This window comes from Camarhynchus parvulus, chromosome 21 (genome assembly GCF_901933205.1).
Source record: "Camarhynchus parvulus chromosome 21, STF_HiC, whole genome shotgun sequence".
In the NCBI taxonomy this organism is placed as follows: Eukaryota; Metazoa; Chordata; class Aves; order Passeriformes; family Thraupidae; genus Camarhynchus; species Camarhynchus parvulus.
In genome coordinates this window covers 4201948-4222104 of record NC_044591.1, presented here as the reverse complement: position 1 = coordinate 4222104, position 20157 = coordinate 4201948, and the positions used below count along the sequence as shown (strand labels likewise).

The following is a 20157-nucleotide window of genomic DNA, read 5'->3' as shown; positions in this document are numbered from 1 at the left end:
TTTTCCCCTTCTTAGGAGTGATCTTGGAAGGGCTCAGATTTGGGTGGTGGCAGCTTGTGTTGCCTTGCAGCTGGGCACACTGCTTGGCTTTGCTTGCTGCCATTCATGTCAATGTTTTCTGTTATGTTCCTGGCACCAAATGGGAATTTTCTCAGAGCTTGTTCTGACTAATGTTGATGAAAGGGCAGAAATTCATTATTAGAGTGAAATAGCTGGTGATAGACTGGGGTTCCCAGGTGTATGAATGAATATCAGCAAATATCTGTAATGAAATTTTTTCTGCAAATCCTCGCCTGTGACCATCCCTGCTCTGCCTGTGTGGGCTGAGCTGTGAATGCCACACAGCCACAGGGGTTTGGAACAGCCCCTGTAGGGCTACCCAGGTCTGTCCCCACAGCCTGGGCACCCACAGCTTCTCTGTGGCTGCACTGGTCCCCAAACCCACTGTGAGAGCCTGTGATGGGCAGGCAGAGCCTAACTGTAAAAAAATAAAACCATGCAAAGTATTCTCAAGGGCCAGATTGAGACAGGACCCATCCACCTCTTCCTCTCATCCAGGTACCTGATTATTGGCAGAGTAATCTTAGTTCTTTGTCTGGGGTGAGATGGTTGGGAGGGAGGGAGCTGTGAATGAACAGTTTGATCAGCAATAAATATTTCCAGATAAAACAGAAGGTGTGATTCCCATCATGCTTGGAGCAGAGTGAAGGGCTGTGGCTCAGGCTTCTGGTCAGATCCAGGTGGGTCCTTTAGGCTGCTCTTAGGCAACTTCAGAGGAAAAGAACCCCCCCAAACACATTTGGCCTTTGTGGTTATGCTGAGGAATCTGCTGGCAGAGTAAACCCCGGGTAAACATCCTCAATTTGCTGCCTCCTGAAATGGAGCAGCTTTTGGAGTTTGGAGCCACAATTTGTATTCAAATGAAGGTCATTTGAAAGGTGTAACACAGTAAACAGCCATTATTTCATTTTGATAGTGGTACTAAAATTATAGTGTTGGTTGAATTATTTTAGTATAGGACCATTACCATCTCCCTAAAACACTTAGAGGGGTTTTATATCAGTGCTGCAGTCCTGAAATTAGAGGAAAATTAAAAATCACACGACTGTGGTAGAAAAGTAATTTATTTGTGAGGATGCCTTCATTTTATCATGGTGTCTCTTTCCCTTCTGCTATTCCAGGAGAGAGATGTGCTCCTGACACCCAGACAGGCTCCCAGGGTTTGCCTTCCTGAACCAGGAAGGCGTCAGCTTCCCACGAGCCAGGGCTGCCATAAGCCACCCCCAAAACTTAATTTTTAATTTAATTTTTTTTTTTTCACTAAAAGTGCCTGATGTGGTATTGCCTGACTCAGTGCTGTCAGCGTGTTATATTTCAAACATACTCGTGTAGGGGGGTAGGCACACACTTAAAACCTCTCTGCATTCATTTTCTTCTAGGAATACAGGCAGTAGAAGTTGGAGTTAATAGAGTGGCAGTGATTTCCCTCATTGGGGTGGCTGGGTGAGGGTGCCTGGATGGAGCCTGGCAATTAGGGCTGCTGTTGGGTGGAAGGGGGGATGCTCCAAGGCTGCGTTGGAGTGGGAGCTGGCGGACGTGAACAAAATCTTAATTGGGAAATTCCCGTCGATTATTACAGCTGCCTTCATTAACATTTTCACACTTGGCTGGTAACAAATGAGGAGAAGGGCTGTGTGTGCCACTGGATTTATAGTGTTCCAAATCCACTCCATACCTGGGGTGTGCCTTTGAGCAGAAGGGATCGTAGCTTTTTGTGGAGGGGTGTTCTGTGAGGATTTCTAGGAAAATCTTTACTGGCAAGGACCTGGTTTTTGATGGCAGGAAGGAATACCCTGCAAATAAAATTCCTAGCTCCATCTCTGGCAAAGTTCAGTTTGGGTTTGGATCTGGTTTTTTATTTGTTTGTGCTTAAACTCCAGGGTTTTTTAATTGCACAAGGAGGGTATCAAGTGCTTATCCACTGGAAAAGAGCATAACGTCCTAAAGACTGTAAGTTGAGCTGTTTTAACAGTAGCAAGGCTGACATAAATGAAGCACCAGCCATGAAAGATATTGGCCATGGAAGGCCACCACATCATGTTGCAGGATAAGGACATGCCTTGTGTCCCCTCCCTGGCTTGCTCCTGCTCACACTTTACTGCTGGAGCACACGATGCTGGCAGGGCCAAAACACATTTTCATTATGAAATCACAGGGTGCTCATGTGCTGGGTGACATTGGGGTGGATGGGCCCATCCTTGGGTGAAAGCTGCTCTCACAGAGGAGATCCTCAGGAGCTCCTTCAAACTGAGGGGAAAACCTGCAGCTGGATTAGGATGCCCTCGGAGATGAGCGTAGCAACCTGTTCCATATTTATTACGGGCAACAATTTGACTAAGGGAGAATTTAGATTAATAACATTCAGCCCAGAGAAGTAATTTCCTTTGAGAAAGCGATTTACATGCACTCTGCCAAAAAGAGCCGTCACCGCGTGCTCTCCCTGTGTCAGCTCCAATAATGAAGTTGGAAATAACATGGGAGGTTAATAGGTCCTACTTATCTCCTTAGTGCTGCAAAGGAAGATTTACAGTGCAGAGCCTGGTTTGCATATTCCCCTTGGAAATGGAAAGGTTTTTCCCAGCTGAGATTGATGAGAGCTTGCAGGGTGTCTGCTGGGGCTGTAAACCTCCATCCCAGGGACACGCTCCTGCCAGAGGGAGCCGCCTTCCCCGGGTCGCTGGCCAGGGACTGACTTAGATGCCAGAGCCACCATTCCAGTGATAATTATTTTTATCCATCTGTCTCCTCTAAGCCTGGAATTTCATAGAGATGTGGCTGCCACACCATGTTAGGAGCTGGGTTTAAGCCCAGTGGGTTTTCCCTGGGAGCTGCTCATGGCGTGTGAGAGGGAAAGTCGTCTGGAGGGTGGTGGAGCTGCCTGTGTTACCCTTCAGGCTTCTGCCTGTGTGATGCCAGTCTTCTGGGTGTATGTTGGGGTATTGTCCTGGTTTAGGGCAAATTTGGGAGGAAACCTCCAAAAGGGGGCCCCTCCAGAAAGCAAACCCACACGGCCCCTCCCCACAACTGGTTTGGGAAGGATTCCTTGGAGACAAGTGGAAAGAACCTGTTTATTTAACAGGCACAGCACCCCCAGCACACCAAATGAACAATACCAGATGACACCACTCTTTCACCATTCTGGAAGAGATGACAAATTCAGAAAGTCTCTCCTGGGGATGGTCACTCTGTTATCAGTCCCTCCGGTGCTGGGGCAGCTGCTGCAGCCACAAGGAGCAAACTCTCGGTGTTTCCCAGGTCCCAGTCCGGAGCAGGTTCGAGTAGGTCCAAAAAAAGGGAAAGGACAAATAGTCCAGGGAAAAATTTGGACTGCTTAGCTACTAACTAATGAGCAGAAGCAAAAAGCAAGAGCAAAGCAGAAGCAAGAGCAAGAGCGAAGGGAAAAGCCAAGCAAAAAGCAAAAGCAGCACCATGTACTGCCCCGTCTGTGTGTCCCGCCAGCCGTGGGGGAGCGGCTGATAAGGAACCAAAACAAAACTTTCACTCTTCAGAGCCAGTCTTGAAGGCACAGAACATAATATCCAGCATAAGCAGAACACACGAATGGGGATACAAGCATCATAACCTCACCCTAGGACGTCACCCTAGGTATGTTGTGTCCTGCCCTTACCCCAAGGAGGGGGCTCTGTGTGCTGGGCCACGGAGCTGGGAGCTGCTGGAATGTGCTGGTGGGTTAATTGGGACCTGCTCCTCTAGTTGGAGCTGGTACTGACCCTGCCTCCAAGGGGGAGGACACTCCTGCCTGGGCAGTTGGTGAGGCTGGAAGCAGCTGGAGTTGCCTGGAGTGGCCCCTTCCCCCTTGTGTGGCTGTCCCGGGGATGGCAGGGACAGGGGATGGCGGGAGCCAGAGGCTGTCACTTCTCATTACTCCTGTGAAATCCCAGAGGAGCCGTGGCACGTTATGGGCTGCTGCAGAGCTTTCCCTGTGAGCAGTGGAGCTGTCTGGGCTTAGAGTAAGGAAAATCCCCAAATTCTGTGGCTGCTTTCCTCTCCCCTGGCTCTCCCCACTGGCTTTTGGGAGAGAGCTCTGTCTGTTCTTCTCTCCCAGCAGGGTTGTGTTTGGGTCCTTCCAGGTTGTTGGGCGCTTCCAAACTGGAAATAAACCAAACTTTTAAAAATAAACCAAAATTCATTCCCTCTGGATAATTTAAGTTGCATGATGCCTGAAACCTGCTTAGGAGAGAGACTCTGAGAGGGAAAGAATTGTTAATAAATGTTCTGTCTGCACAAACTGTAAAATATTCATTTCAGTTAGTTATTTCACGTTACCGAGCAAGTGCAAGAAGAATGAACTTTCTGAACAGCTTAAGGTACAATTCTGTAATAACCTGAGCCATTTAATGAATGAAATATTTAACATCATTTGCATATATTAAATGATGGGGTGACGTTTTTCTACTTCTGTGTACTCTTTGTGTATCTGGAACAGTGCAACCTTTCCTCTTCACCACTCCTCACAGTGCTCCAGGGTGAGCACTGAGGAAATAGCATTTTTCCTCCCCATTTGGAGCCAAGCAAATGGGAGCCACACCAGCTGAAGGCAAGGGCACACACAGGCACAGCTGAAGTGTTTTCAGCTTGGCAGCATGGCTCGACTAAGCATTGCTTCTGCTGCCATTTCTGCTCTTGATACTCCCAGTCCCACAAAACATGATTTGTTTCCTTTTTTTCTTCTTTTTTTTTTTTAATCAAGTAGTATTTTAAGTGCAGACAAGAAGCTGTCTGCACGTGCCAGAGACTCCTCTTGGCAGCACAATGCACAGGGCCTGGGAGCTGCCCTGTTCTGAAGTACTCCTGGAGCATAACTGGGCCTGGCACAGAGCCCATCCCTGGCATGGGATGTCCCTTGTGGCACGCTGGCTGCTGGATGCCATCCCTGTGCAGCACTGCTGGCCACTCCAGAGCTGTGGCTGGGCTGCCCTTGGGGATGCTGAGCCTGCCTGTGGTGTCCTCGAGAGTGGCATCCCTGAGCTGGCACTGCTGTTGGATGGTGGCTGTAAATCAGGGCCAAGTTAGGTAGTAAAAACCTCAGGAGTGGGAAATAAGGGGGGAACCTTGGTGCTTTCCCCCACAGAAAGAAAGAGAGCTTTAACAGGTGTTGAGTGACCAGCACTTCATTCTCAGCAGGTTGTCCAGGAGGAGGGAGCTGCTGATTTCCATGGGACCAGAAATTGCAGAGCATAATCCAAACAGTGGCAAGGCTGGGTTCTCAGTTGTACCTAATTAAGGTGTGACTTCATTAGTGTTCCCTAACTTAACTGCACTGTAATTCTGCTCTGCAAGTGGTCTCAGGAAACTGTAGAGGGAAATGAAGTTGTGTGTGTTTTGAGTATCTGCATATAGATTTATAGATTTATAGATTTATAGATGCATGGGTCTCTCTGTATCCCATGGGTGGGTGTTGGGTGGTTAGCCAGAGCAGCAGCCCTGGGGAGCACAGAGTGGATCAGTGTGACTCACAGTGGTGCAGGTACATCCAAGGTGTCCACCATGCTGTGCCCTGATGCCACTAAGGCCAACCCTCACAGGCTGGATGAATAATGAATGCATCTTGCTCTTCCAATCCCCATTACTTTGTGGTTTTTGCATCCCACGCACTCTGTGTTGTGTCAGTCATTTGCCCAGTTTGTAGTTTGTTCAGGGCTCTGGGCTGGTTTTCCAGCCTGTCTGAGCCTCACTCAGAAATGCCTTCTGTCATGTTCAAGTGGCACCTTCACACTGCTCGTTTCCAGGTCGTTGGTAAATATGAAGCAATAAAGGAAATATAAAAGGAGTTCAACCAGGAATCCCCATCTGTCTGGGCCTGCAGAGCTCCTGGATGTCAGAACTGCATTTGCAGAACTTTAAAGGCTTAAAATCAGAGAAGAGCAGAGTAATTCTAAAACACATACCTTTCTTTTATCAGCAAGATTTGAATTTTTTTCAAGGTATATAAACTAATAGGAAATGAGCCCACTGCTGGGGATGTAAAGCACAGCCTGGCACGAGTGTTCAGGGTCCCCTCTCAGCAGCTGGATTTGAGCTGGGTGAGCAGAGGGAGGGCTGTTTTCATCCTGCTGTCAATGTGCCTTGACAGAGCGTTAAAGTCAATATTACCCTAAAAACGTTCTGCTTTTCATAACAGGCAATTTTGTTGGTGTTGAAAATGCTTTGTTTGATTTCGGGAGCCATTCATTACAGGATCAGGGCTTCAAAGTGAAGCCAATTAGTTATAAGAGCTACTTTTAAAAAGCTTTTTTCCAAACACCAGCTTGAAGGTTAGCAGGAATGTGGTGAATGGGGAGCCTGTGTGGGGTGGCCCCACTGTGGTGTTGGTACCACTGGGGCTGCATCCCTCTCTCTGAGGCCACATCCTGGCAGGAGCAGGAACCTGCAGCCACTCTGCCCTTTTCTATATTTAGTAAGAAATGCATCAGCATCCCTTTTACTCCCTGAATCCCCTCTGGGAGTGGAGCTGGTAAATAGCTGTCGCACTAAAAATAACACCTGCAGCAGTCTCTGGCAGCCACGTTCCCTTCCCTGGCTGAGCACAGAGCCAAAGGGCTCCCACCCTGGGAGCAGATGTTGGGATTTATGATTATTTAAAAAAAAAAACCTAAAAATCAACACTTAGAAATATAAAGAGTGTGAAATCGCCTGTGATGCTTAACCTTTGGGAAGCAGCATCCATGCTCTGTGCTGGATGCTGTCTGTGAGAAAGGACACAGCAGTCCCAGCACAGCCTGCAGCAGTTTTCTGTGGGCTGGCAGTCCAGAGGTCACTGGAGTGACATGGCATCAGCCCTGCCTTTCACCAGCCTTCTTGTCAACCCCCTTCCAAGGATAAATACAGGGAATCCTGGGCACTTTGGGCAGTTTGCTGTCCTGGCGCTGCTCAGAGTGGGAAATGGCTCTTTCACACAAACATCCTTTTTTCTGGTCATTTTTTCCCTTGTCATTTTTTTTCTTATATGTTCTCTTAAAGGCAAGGCTTAACTAAACTTTTGGAAGTCTGAAAATAACTCACAAGGAATTTACAGTTCCCTGATGCTGCTCTGGTTTTATGGTTGTTTCTTGCAGTGCCAGCACAATAATTCCAGGTCAGAGGGGCAGTTTCCACAGATGGGAGCCAGCTGGCAACTGCCAGCCACTCTGGGAGCAGACCTGCTGTGCCCCCCAGGCCACAAGCCCTGGTTAATCATCATGGCTGGATCCTGATATGGGGCAGAAATGTTTCCCTTTCATGCCCCTACAGAAGGGAGGATGGTTTGATGACAGCTGTGAGTGTTGTGAGTTTACTGGAGCTGATGGGCACTTGGGAGCTGCCTCCAGAAAATGCACTTGTTGTTCCCAATTTTGTGAAGAATCCATCAAAGTGACCCTGAGATCATTTGGTTGAAACATGGTGTAGTAATACCAATGTCACAGGTTCAGTCCCCATAGGGGTCATTCAGTTATGAGTTTGACTTTATGATCCTTCATGGTCTCTTCCAACTCAGAATCATCTGTGATTCTGAATTTACCAGGGAAGATCTGGGAAGAAAAACCCCAAACCAAAAAACCTCACCAAAACCAACCAAGCCAGCAGCAGCAGCCAGGAGCTGGGGACATCAGCACAAGTGGCTTGGGACAGAACCACTCTGAGGTGTCAGAGGCATCTCCTGCAGTGCAGAGAGCCCTGGCTTTCTGCTAATGACTCTGTGGCGTCTGAATAACGAACAATTCATTATATAAATATCTGAATAACGCTTCTTCTGGCTGCTTCTACTTGTTTACTCTTGTATTTGATATTGGTCCTTCCATTTAGATTTTTTATTTGAGTGGAGCAGCATGAGATTAGGGGCTCCTGTACAGGTCAGGCAATGTGCCTCCAGGAAGGACAGCCAGAAGCCATGACCCTCTCAAAGACTGTGGTTCTTTTGGCATCTTTATTGCTTAAAACCCCTCTGTGAATTGTACTGGTGCTGTACAGGTTCATTCCAGACACCATTCCTGAGTTTTTTGTTTTGTTTAGCCTGGCCATGCTTGGGTACAGGGCTGTGAAACTCAAGGCTCTGTGGTGTTCTCTGATCACAAATGCAAAACATGAACAATTCTTACAGGAATGATGATAATGAGTAGCATGGGTAATTTTTTTAACACTAAATATTGTTTGCACAATGATACAGGACACTTGTGTGGTATTGACAGAGCTGGGAAAGCTTTCAGTGTAAACAATGGAAAATGAAAAAACCCGTTCAGTAATGACTTCAGGTACAGCAACTTCTGTGTTCAACTGGATCTTCAGGAAAAGGGATCCTTGTGCTTGGGCTGGAATGGGATAGATGGAGCATGAAAGCACCAGCATCCCCATTTGCACTAATTAAGATGTGAGACTGAGGTGGTGGCATCACAGCAGAGCACTGGTTGAACCAGTAAAATGTCCCAGTCTCTGCCATTCCTGGATTCCCCTGCTATTCCCAGATTTCTGGGCTTTGTGGCTCTCAGTCTGACCAGCAGCATCATTTGAATGCAGCTTTTATCATGATTGAATATGTATATTTTAAGAAGGATTTTAATTCTGTTTGAAATAAGAAAATGCCATAAATCAGCAGCAGAATCTTTTAACATTTACAGCTATAAATGAATTCCTGGTGAGAGTCTCTTAAGCCAGATTTATATCTGACTCTGCATTGAGCTGTCATTACGTGGGACTGAAAAACTCTGACAGAATTAGGCATAATGCAAAAACGTGCTGAAAGGACAGTTTTGCAGGACTGTGGCACATTATTATGTCAGAGCATATGGGAGCAAGGAGTATGTAGAAAGGGGCAATTTCTGGGGATATTTCCCTTATAATGATCCTTCTGTTGGAAGGACTTTGGAAGGGCTTGCTGCTGTCTCCATGCAAGAGAAGGCAAATGGAGCAGGCGCTGGTGTTGGTACCTTGTTGGGCACAGCTGTCCCACTGCTGAGAGTGGGACTGGTGTGTCTCAGGAGGGACCATCCAGGCTGGGGAGAGGCCATGGCATGGGCAGGTTCACAGGGATCTGCTCCATCCCTGTGATGCAGTTAGACTTTGCCACTTGGTGCAGGAGAGCTGCAGAATATTCCATGTTCCTCCTGGTTTTTGTGGGAGTTGAGAGCAGGGCAGCATCTCTGAGGGCACATGCTCACTCTGGAGCAGGGAAATGCTCTTTGGCATCTTCAAGCCACGTGACTGTTTGAATTGTGTACAAAAATTGAGGGTTTTGCTATTATGCTTTAATTAATGCATCATAAACACAGAGATCTTAGTGAATTTTTTTTTATCACATTGCATATTTGACTCTTTCAGGCTTCAGAGGACAAGTGAACTGAACCAGCAGGATGCCAATGTTTGTGGTTCTTTAAATCACAGGGTTTAGTCCAAGGTCATTAAAAAGAAAAAAAAAATCACATAATGACCTGTGGGTGTTTTCCAGTAACTCAAGACTGGGCGTTATTTGTTACTGCTCTGTTTCACTAACTGTCCCTCGGTGTGGGGCCTAAATGGAAGATAAAATCCATCCTAATCCTATTAGGCATGGGCTGATGCAAGGGCTGACTTTGCTCTTACTGGTGACTAACAGCACTTGTGAGTGGTTCAGGGCAGCCATGGCTGGGGAGTTGTTCCCCGTTATGCTCTTGCTTTTCTAAAGACCCAGTGTGTGTCTCAGTTTGCTCTTGTCCATGTGTTAAGCAGGTGAAGGAGCTGAGCAGATCTTGTTCAGCTCCAGTGCCTGTTAGTCGCTGCTTGTGCTCTTGATTTGGTTTCTTTTTTCCTCCTTTTCACATGTTTTAGAGAAAATGATTTCTTGTCCAAATCTGTTTTTTTCATACTAGGTTTGACCCTGAAAATAGTGTTTGAGTTGTCCATTTGCTACTTTTCTATTTTTTTTTCCACTTTGTTTTCTTTTTTCCCTTTCTTCTGCCCCTTTCCATAAATTTTCTTTGGGACTGTGTCCACTTCGATTTGCAGCTGTTTTTTGGTTTTTCACCACTGTGGTCCTTTAACCTCAGGAGTTTGTCAGGGCTGCTCCAGCACTGGAATCTGAGGGCAGACAGCTCTCCTGAGGGTGCTGGGTGCACGAGGCCCCAGCAGAGCTGCAGAACACCGTCGCAGTCAGATGACTTGATCAGCCATCACAGCTCAGGATTTCCTAAATGTCACCCTATAATATCTAATTAAGATTGCAGTTTGAAGACATCATGTACTTTAATTGAAAACTGTAGAGTAATCTATTCCATTTTTTCCCTGTTAAATTAATAGTGTGGACCTTTAGCAGATGGTTGGTGAGACACCAATATTAATGAAAACATCCCCCCTCCTGCAATCCTGCCATGCAGGGAACCAAGGCAAGCATCTCCCAAACCAGAAGCATTTCCCACTTGGTGGATTTACTGTGCTGTGGCACCAGACAGTGCTGCCAGGGCTGCCCTCAGGCCTTTTCCTGCAGAGGTGAGCTCTAGCTGGGTAAGGGGGACAGCAGCAGCCAGCGGGCTGTGGGCTGTCACAGACACATTTTATGAAAAATCCTTTCCTTAAGATTTTTCCTCCTGAGAAGCTGAGAGGCCTCAGGAACAAAATGTAAACATTGATTATCTGCTGCTGAGGAATGCAACAGGTGCATCTGTGATTGGTCTCATGTGGTTGTTTCTAATGAATGGCCAATCACAGCCCAGCTGGCTCGCACTCTCTGTCCCAGACACAAGCTTTTGTTATCATTCTTTCTTTTTCTATTCTTAGCTAGCCTTCTGATGAAATCCTTTCTTCTATTCTTTTAGTATAGTTTTAATATAATATATATCATAAAATAATAAATCAATCTTCTGAAACATGGAGTCAGATCCTCATCTCTTCCCTCATCCTCAGACCCCTGTGAACACTGTCATATGGGCCCCGTCCTGCTCTCTGCAAACCAAGGGAATGCAACACTTTGGGCCCCAAAATGGTGGGGGTTTCATCCATTAGGGCCACAGAGCAAGGGTCTGGCTTCAACCAGTCTGTGATATTTTCACAGGTATGAATAAATGCCTCTGCACTTGGCAGGAAATTCATGGCATGAGTTAGAAAACCAAATCTGTGCAAGTCTGGCCTGACATGTGCTCTGGCTGGGCGCCCCTGGGCAGCCTCTGACCCCAGGCACAGCTTGTACTGCTGACACAGATTGCCAGCAAAACAGCAGCAATATCTGAGCTTTATTCCCTTCTCAGCCTCAGCATGGGCTGATCAATGTTTCTGCTTTGAGAATTTGCAGGCAGGTAATACTTTAAGACCAAACCAAGTGCTGCCTGAAATGGCAGTGAAACATTCTGGTGCAGGGTTGTTCTGTCACTGACAGGTGTTGGCAGCCTGCAGGCACCTGACCCTCCTGTCCCTGCTGGACACTCGTGGTCTCACTCTTCCTTTCTCCTGCTCCTTGTTTCACCCAGCTCATGAGCAATATCCCTTTGATAGTGTTGCTGATTTAGGCCAAACAACTGAGTGAATGCAGTGGGATTTTGATTTTTGTTCCCATGATGCTGAAGAAGGTGGTGTGAGCCTGCTCTGTGTGGTGTTTGGAGCAGTTTGTAGTTGGGATATTCAGAATATTAATAGCTTTGAGAGTGGATATGGGTAGAAAATGAAAATGGCTCAGTCCCAGCTGAGAAGATGGTCCATAGTCAACATGAATTTTTATTTTCATTTCAGAGCAGAAGGATGATAAGGAAGTGATGGGCTGGAATTTGTCTTTATAGCAGAGAGGACGTGGTGAATTCCTAAGAGAATAAATGTGCTCACTTAAGAGATTGCAGCTTTATTAGCTCTGTGGTCTAAATCTAGGGATGAGTAGAAACTCTTCTGCTTTCTCCTAACACATGCATAGATTCAGGCTTATTAATTCGGGTGTGTATAATTCATACAAAGTAATGACTTGGAATTCAGACTGCTTTTTTTTTTTTAATGAATTACATGTTGCTTTGAGACCAGATGGTGACCAGAGCTGCCTGGCCTAGGGAATCCTGCAATCCTTCTCCCTTACAGTCTTTTTTTATTTTCTGAGGTGAGATGGGAATTGCAAATACCTTGTGATGATGCAGGATGACCTGGAGGGAATTGAGCTGGGAGGAAGGAACCAACACTCAATCCATGGCTTTAGGGAACCCATTAATTGTCCTTTTCAGAGTTTTTTTAACTTACTCTTTTTCTACCAAAAAATGTGTGTGTTTACTGGAAACCCTTCAGCTCAGGGCAGAGTTGGCACCTTCCAGTGTGCACGATGGGTCACGAGCCTCTCTGACACCACCAGATCCCTGCCCGTCAGTGTCACCATCACATTTTCTGGAAAAATCCCCTTGCCCAGGATTTCTGTCCTGGGAAGCTGAGAAGCCTCAGAGAAAAAGGAAAACAATATTATCTCATTTGCTTCTCCTGTGTTTTGCTGCTTTGGAATGTGGTTTGGAGATTGTTTATCCAACATGTGAGTTGTTTTTCCTTAATGACCAATCACAGCCAGCTGTGTCAAGGCTCTGGAGAGAATCATCAGAGTTTTTCATTATTACCTTTTAGCCTTCTGTCTGTATCCTTTCTCTATTCTTTAGTATAGTTTAGTATAGCATTCTTTAATATAATATAGATCATAAAATAATAAATTAGCCTTCTAAGAACATGGAGTCAGATTCATCATTTCCTCACAACGATGGGGGACTCAGAAAATACCACACGTCTGTCCGTCCCGTGCTTTGTGGCCATGTCCTCTCCTCTCCTGTGCATGAGCACAAACAGCTTTGCAGCAGCTGCTGGGCAGCACTGAGTGCACTGAGGGAGCTTCTTCCTCCTTGCTGTCCCTGTCCCTGTGCCACTGGCTGCAGCACTGCCTCTCATCCACCCTGTGGCGGGTGAGATCAGGTCGCCCATGTGCCACAGCTCTGGGCTGTTACGTGCTGACATTAAATATTGAAGTGTCTGAGGAGCTGCAGTCACGTAGCATTGGGTGGGGAGTGTGTGGTGGTTCTGCCAGTGTGCCTGTGCCAGGAATGCCAGGCTGGGTGGTGCCACACTGGCATGAGGCTGAGGGAGCAGTGGGAGCATCCTTGGTGGCAGCTGTCTGGAATGGTGGAGCTGCTTGTCTCCTGTCTCACACAGCTCCCTGGGCTTCCCAGCTGGTGGCTCCCTGGTGCATTCACACTATATATTCACACAATAATCTAAACAAACTGGCAAGTGCAAAATAAAAATAAATGGGCACCTAGATAAAATGCTATCAGCCTGAGCAACCAAGTCTAAACTAAACACAGAATTATCTGACCAAGTTTGGGATAAAACACAACTCAAGTGATTTGAATGTTAAATAATCTCATTGCTTTATGGTGATTCCCTGAGATGGTCAATCAAGGCTGTTTTCAGCAGTGTGAGTGGTGGGCTCAGTCCTGCAGGCACTCAGAGAGGGACACCCACGTGCTGAGCATTGCCCTGGCATTGGCTGACATATTGCAATGCTGGGAGGGCTCCAGCGAAGGAGGAATGATGAGGAGGACTTCATTGATATTAGAAGGTTAATTAATTACTTTATTATACTACATTATTGTATACATCTAAAACTGAACTTGCTAAGCACTGAACTCTGTACACAACTGCACACACTGCTCTGAATTTCGTGACTGTCAGTGACAGTCCCAACACACACACACACATGCTTGGCCCTGATAGACCAAGTAAACAAAACACTGTGACTTTGGGTGAACAATCTCTGTATTGCATTCTACTTTGGCACAAACACAGGCACAGCAAATGATAAGATTTGTTTTCTTTCTCTGAGGTTCAGAGAATGTGAATCCCAGAAATATTCTTGGGAAGAATTGTGCCTTGCTTTTCTCTGTGAAGAGAAATGTGGGGCTACACCGACACGCTTGGAAGAGGAGCTGGATCCACAGAGCTTTCAGTGATTCACCCTTTCCCAGCAGTGCTCACTCAGTTTATGCTGACAGTAATTTCAAAGCTGTGATAGAGGGGATGTGGCTCTGGGTGGGACATCCTGGCACAGGGGCTGGTGTGTGGTGTGTGGTGCCCTCGCCCATGGAGATAAACCTGGGTGGCCTTGGGGTCCACCTGGTGCCACCTGGCCTGGCTGGTGCTGCGGGGGGACTCGCTGGTGACGAGACTGAGTTTGTGTCACGTGCAGGAGTCCCTTGGTTTGTGTCACTTGCTGTGCAATCCCAGGGGAGCCAGGACCAGCCGGGGTTTCAGAGCCAGCTCTGTCTCGTCTGACCTTGCTGGTGCCATGCTGTCTTTTGTTTGTAGTCTCGGGCAAGAGGCAATGGGAAAAGGGTTTGATAGGAGACAAAAGCAAACAATAGCCTTGCTCCAAAGATACGATGAATGGGATATAATTGGATTTTTTTGTGAGGACATTGATTTGACCCTGTGAGACACAGAAAGAATCATTAGGGGAATTAACACGCATTAAAATGCAGGGTTTTATCAGAGGGCTTTTATTGTGCCCATAGTTTTGTTTTTAATTATTTAATGACTTTGTGTCTTCTGGTGATAAATCTATTTCTTCCCTCTTTTTTCAAAGGGAAAAAGGGTGTTGGTGTGGCAGCATGGTACTTGGCCCATGCAGCTGCTAAACCCCAGCCCTGCCTGTGCCCTGCCTGTCAGGGAGGCACTGGGCAGAGGCATCTCATGCAAACCTCTGATCAACCACCTGTGCTGGGCTGAGCACTTTCCTCTGCAGAGCTGACACAAGGTTGTAGCTACAGAAAGCAGAATATATGGGGTTTTTAAGGGGGTTTTGCAGCAGAGAAGCACATCCTCCTTCCCCAGTGTATATCTGTGGCAGCTTGGCCTTTCCTCTGCCCAAACATGAGTGGGCCAGGCCAGCAGAGTGGAGACCCATGTTTTGCCTCTCATGGGAGCCTCTTGTTGCTGCAGCTCCTCCAGTTGGTGATGATTTGGGATTAGGGTTTTCACATGTGCCTGGCACGGTCTGGCAGGAAGGAGCAGAGTGAATGAGCTGTGGGTAAGGCTGAGTTCTTCACCTGAAATACTTTGGGTTTCTATGCCATAACAATGTATTTGTTCAGCCACAAAACTTAAAAATAGCTTAATTCTTCTTACAGCAGTTGAATTTTAGTAGGAATAGGCAAAATCTCAGACTAACCTGAATCCCCTAAACCATCATGGCATTGAAGGAGTTTGTTTCTGTAAATGTTTGCTTGCCTGAGCTGAAGAGGATGTGCAGGGAACTCCCAGGTGTTCTTCAGTCTCTCCAGAGCTCATCTCATTGTACAGCAAGAGGTGACACTGGTTTGTGGCATAGTGAGCTGAGGATATAACATGGGATGGGTTGGGAATAGAGCTCTGCTGATTGCTGCACTTTTGGTGGAATTACTGCACTGGCTTAAAAAACCCCAGAGATCTTTTTCCATGTTTTCAGAATAATTTTAGTTATGGAGTTCTTTGGTAGTTTTAGCCTATTGGAAATCTGGGCTCAGACTTTTTGGCCATGTAGTGTCCAGATTTCAGCACTTGCATCTGATTCAGGTGCAGCTGCTATGAAACTGTGGGCCTTGGGAAGGTCGTCAGTGCTGGTGTTGAAGGTCTGCACAGACTTTCCTTGATGCTGAATTTTATTCAGCCATTAGCCACTAGCCAGAAATTAAAAAGAAGAGTTTTTGGAGCTTTGTGTTGCTGCTCTGTCATCTGCATGTATGGGGATCCCTTAAACCTGCGGAGACTGGCTTGGGAAACAAGGGGTGCATCGGTGGATTCCAGGAGAATTTATTTGCAGTGTAAACATGTTGGTCAGGAGTCATTAATATGACATTCACACAGCTCTAATAAAGTACATAACACGGAGATCTGGCACCGCCGCAATGCCCAGAGGACATTAAGTATGAGTCTTAAAACCAAGAGTATTGGAAACAAGATATTTTTACGTCTCGTTTGGGAGTAATATAATTGCATTTTGTGGCTCTAGCAGATGCTTGGGCCAGCTGGTTGGAGAGCATTGTGGGGGTTTTTAGCTTTGGTACTGTAAGCGACAGCCCTTATATAGAGCTAGCTAAAAAAAAAATAATAAAAAACACCTCTCGTGGTGGAAAGCCCTGTCACTGGCGTGTGTTGTGCTGTTGGGAGTTACAGCCTGGGGACACTCCTGCTGCAGTGGCTCTGGAGATGATACTGCATGTGGTTTGGGGGTCTGATTTGAGGCATTTCTACAATGAAGGCAGTTTTGCTGACCTCACTTGTTCAGCTTTTGCTATGCAGGCCCCTCTGAGAGGGCTGGGTGATAATTTTTGGAAGATAACCATCAAAACCCTACATTTTTCTGGTTATATAGTAGGGGGCTTATTTTCAGCACAGTTTCAGGAGTCTGTGGCCATCTCTAGATATCAGGACACTGCTGGTGTGGTGGCAGTTGTCACCTTGTGACCACCCTGGGTTTGTACCCAGGAAATGGATCAATGTCTGTCCCGTTCCTCAGGCCTGTTTACAGGCACTGTCGTGAATTATGTCGCTGGCGCCGATAATTTCCTGCAAACAAATCGGTTCTGATCTGGAAGTAATCGCCCGTATCATTCCTGCAAGTGGGAGCAATGACTTATGTTGATGTCACCCGCTGGCTTTTTATGGCAACGATTAATAATTCAGTAATTCTCTCTGCAGTGATGCTGTTCTATTTATAAATATTTTATTTAGCTCCCTGTGTCCGTATTGTCGCTACCCTCCCCTTTGCTTCCTGACGTCATACCGGGCTCTTGGCGATGCCGTGGTCACCACAGTTACCAGCAAATTCTCTGTGCTGGAAAAATGTTAATGCCTTTCCTCATTTGCATCTCTTCATTGTCCTGTTTAAGCCTGGCCTTGGTGGCGTGGATGTGAACATTTACTGAGCGCGCTCTGTCAGTCAAACCCCGATTCCAGCTGCAGCCTGGCCCCGGGGTACGCGGCTCCATGTCTCTGTTATAAAACTTTCCAGTTCCCAGCACAGCCATGCAAGTAACTCTGTTTTCTTTCTGCATTTCTCTTTCAGGAAATTGCAGCTTATTTAATAACGTTTGAAAAGCATGAGGAGTGGCTAACAACCTCCCCCAAAACCAGGTAATGTTCTCCTGCTCAGCACATTGACTCTCTCGCGCTGATGACTTGACTCACTGATCAATGCCTTGACCACCAAGTGGAAACTCCCAGTCATGCCTGATGGCTTGTGACACCAAACTCTCATTAATTGCCTTAATGAGCATTTTATTGAATGAAATCAGATTGATTAAAAATGGAACAGCTACAGTCTTGGCAGGTTAAAGTTTTAACCCGATTGCTCAGGATTTAATTGTATCCCTTCAGATGAGCAGATCTGAAGTCTCTGAGCAAGGTCGCGGGCTGTTTATCTTGACAGAGCTCCCTTGCCTCTAAATAAATAAAAAATCACCAGCCCCACCATGTGCTGCCTGTTCACAGACAGGTACGGGGTTTGTTTGCGTTCTGGTGTTTCCCTTGCTGGGGTTAAGTGTTTGATGGTGAGGAGGTCCCAAAAAGCTGCATTAACAGACATGTTTGCAGTTTATTATTCAGTAAATGTCATGTCTTCTTCGTGCTGCCATAAATGTTTAACTTCTTGCTCCCCTGGGAACCCAGACATGGAGTTCTGGCTGTGGATGTTTTCCTGCTGTTTCAGCTATGTTCTGGCTCCATACGTCTCACTAACGCAGGGAACGACTCTTGCTTTCTGGTCTTGCTGGGCTTTTGCTGTTTTTCTTTTTCCCAATCATCCCTTTCCTATTGCAGAGGGCTGGGCCATTGGAAGGAGCCTGCTGGGACAGGTGAGAGAAAAGCCTATTCTAGCATCCTGCATCCCAGCATCATCCGTTGCAGGGGCCGGTGCCGCAGGCGCCCGGAGCAGCGTGCTCCAGGTTTGGCATCACCTCCTGCTGCCATGAGCAGGGACAGAAGTCCCAGTGGGGCACAGGGAGCAGTGCCACCCTAACAAATAGCACAGATTGATTCCAGGTGTTCCACAGCACCCAGCTGAAGAGAGGATGGATGCGGAGGCTTCTCTGCACCTCTGCAGTGCAGCTGCAGGTGGGGCGCACATAGGACCTGCTTTCCATGAAATATGGGAACAAAAGAGCCTGTGTTGTTTTACTTTTGTGGGCTTTCTCCCCCCAAGACTGTGTATTTTTGTGACATTGGTAAGTAATGCATTTGCTTGTTGTATTAAAACGTGTAGCACCTGGGAAGGAGATGTGGGAAACCCAATTGCTTTCTCAGTGGTTCTCCAAGACTTGGAGCTGCCATGGTGGTGGAAGGGCCCTGAATGGATCTTTCCTGCTGGTAGCAGCTGTGAGGTTCTCCTTGGCTTCAGAACAGCAGGTAATTCAGTTAATATTAGCAATAGTTTTTTCTGGGTTGGTAATCCCAGTTTCCGAATTAATTTAAAACAGTTTCTGGCTGAGCCTTTGCCAGAGAAACCTTTTAAGGGGTCAGAAAACACATTAATTAGTCTGGCTCTACATGGTATCATTAAAGATAGGAGATTATAAATGTTTTTGTAGCAGCATCTTCTGATTTTAAGAGCTTGGTTTGCTAAAGGCAATGCATGAAAATAATTTTCTGATGAACATTTCCTTGTGTCTGCAACTCTTTCCACAGAGAACAGCAAACACATTTCCTTGCCTTCCTCTTGTGTGTTTACACTTGGAAGCAAGAATGTCCCAGGAGAAGGAAAGTTGTGACAGGAGTTCAAGGTCCTTCTGAAATTGTTCAGTTTGTTTTCTATTTTTTTTTAATATAAAAATTAATTGGAAGACTTAAATGCTGAGTTGCTACAATCAGGGCTCCCGGTATTATAGAATTAATGACATCGATTTGGCACTGAACTGGAACACTCCCCGTTCTTTGTTTGCTGCTGTGGGTGCTACTAATTTCATCTCACAAAATTAATAAAAATTAATTGCATCACTGACACACACAGAGTTTCCTAATACGATGATGTATAGTGTGCTGTGAGGAGTCACTGCTGGATGGATGCCATGGGGGCTCCGGGCATGGCTGGACGCTGCCTGTGGGAGCTGCTGCTGCTGCAGCTGTGGACAGAGGGTTGGTATTGGTGATGGGGTTTTGGTGCTGTCCAGCTCAGTGAAGGAACTACTGCAGAGGGTCAGGCCAGGCTGGGCTGTGGTGCCTCACAAGTCACTGAGCTAAGGCAGAGTGTGGCAATGAGGGACGAGCTGGTTTGGAGCTGGTTTGGAGCCAGGCTTGCAGTTCTGAATGTTTTCATCTCTTTCCCAAACAGAGTTTCCCATGTTTACAGCATGGATGGATATTGCTTTAGTCATGGACATGGAGGGGAGGCCCTCTTGCCATTGAAGGAGCTATGACAAACCTTTGCAAAAGGTCCCTAAAATGACTTTTTTCTGAAACTTCTATTGAACGACTCCAGTTGCCTGAATACACGGATATAAATGTACTGGAGCATTATTACAACAGTCTTTTGAGCGCTCCAGTTGATCAACATAAATTAGCAAGTACACCTCACAAGCTTTGACCTTGAGGCTGCCTTGGAATGGTGTTTGGTTCCTTGATGTGTGAGCAGAGGGTTGGTATTGGTGATGAGGTTTTGGTGCTGTCCAGCTCAGTGAACTGCTGCAGAGGGTCAGGCCAGGCTGGGCTGTGGTGCCTCACAGGTCACTGAGCTAAGGCAGAGCGTGGCAATGAGGGATGAGCTGGTTTGGAGCCAGGCTTGCAGATCTGAATGTTTTGTTTTGTTAACATGGGATACTCTCTTTCCCAAACAGGGTATCCCATGTTGCAGTTTTGAATGTTTTGTTGAACGACTTCTTTTGAACGACTTTCTTTTCTTGTTGAAAACTTCTTGTTGAACGACTCCAATTGACTGAATTCACTGATATAAACATACTGGAGCATTATTACAACAGTCTTTTGAGCGCTCCAGTTGATCAACATAAATTAGCAAGTACACCTCACAAGCTTTGACCTTGAGGCTGCCTTGGAATGGTGTTTGGTTACTTGATGATGTGCCGGGTAATCCGCAGCGGGTGTTCCGGCAGCGGGGCGGGGGAAGCGTTCTGCTAATGCAGCAGGGCCAAGTGGCTGACA

General features: G+C 46.5%; 1 protein-coding gene across 4 annotated transcripts in view; it reads left to right on the top strand.

Moving 5' to 3' along the window:
- CAMTA1 (calmodulin binding transcription activator 1) overlaps positions 1–20157 on the top strand; it is a 248199-nt gene that overhangs the window by 46866 nt on the left and 181176 nt on the right. For all 4 annotated transcript variants that reach the window (XM_030963985.1, XM_030963987.1, XM_030963986.1 and 1 more), the window contains one exon: positions 17075–17142. In XM_030963985.1, coding sequence (XP_030819845.1) covers positions 17075–17142 — 68 coding nt within the window. The remainder of the gene's footprint in view (positions 1–17074; positions 17143–20157) is intronic.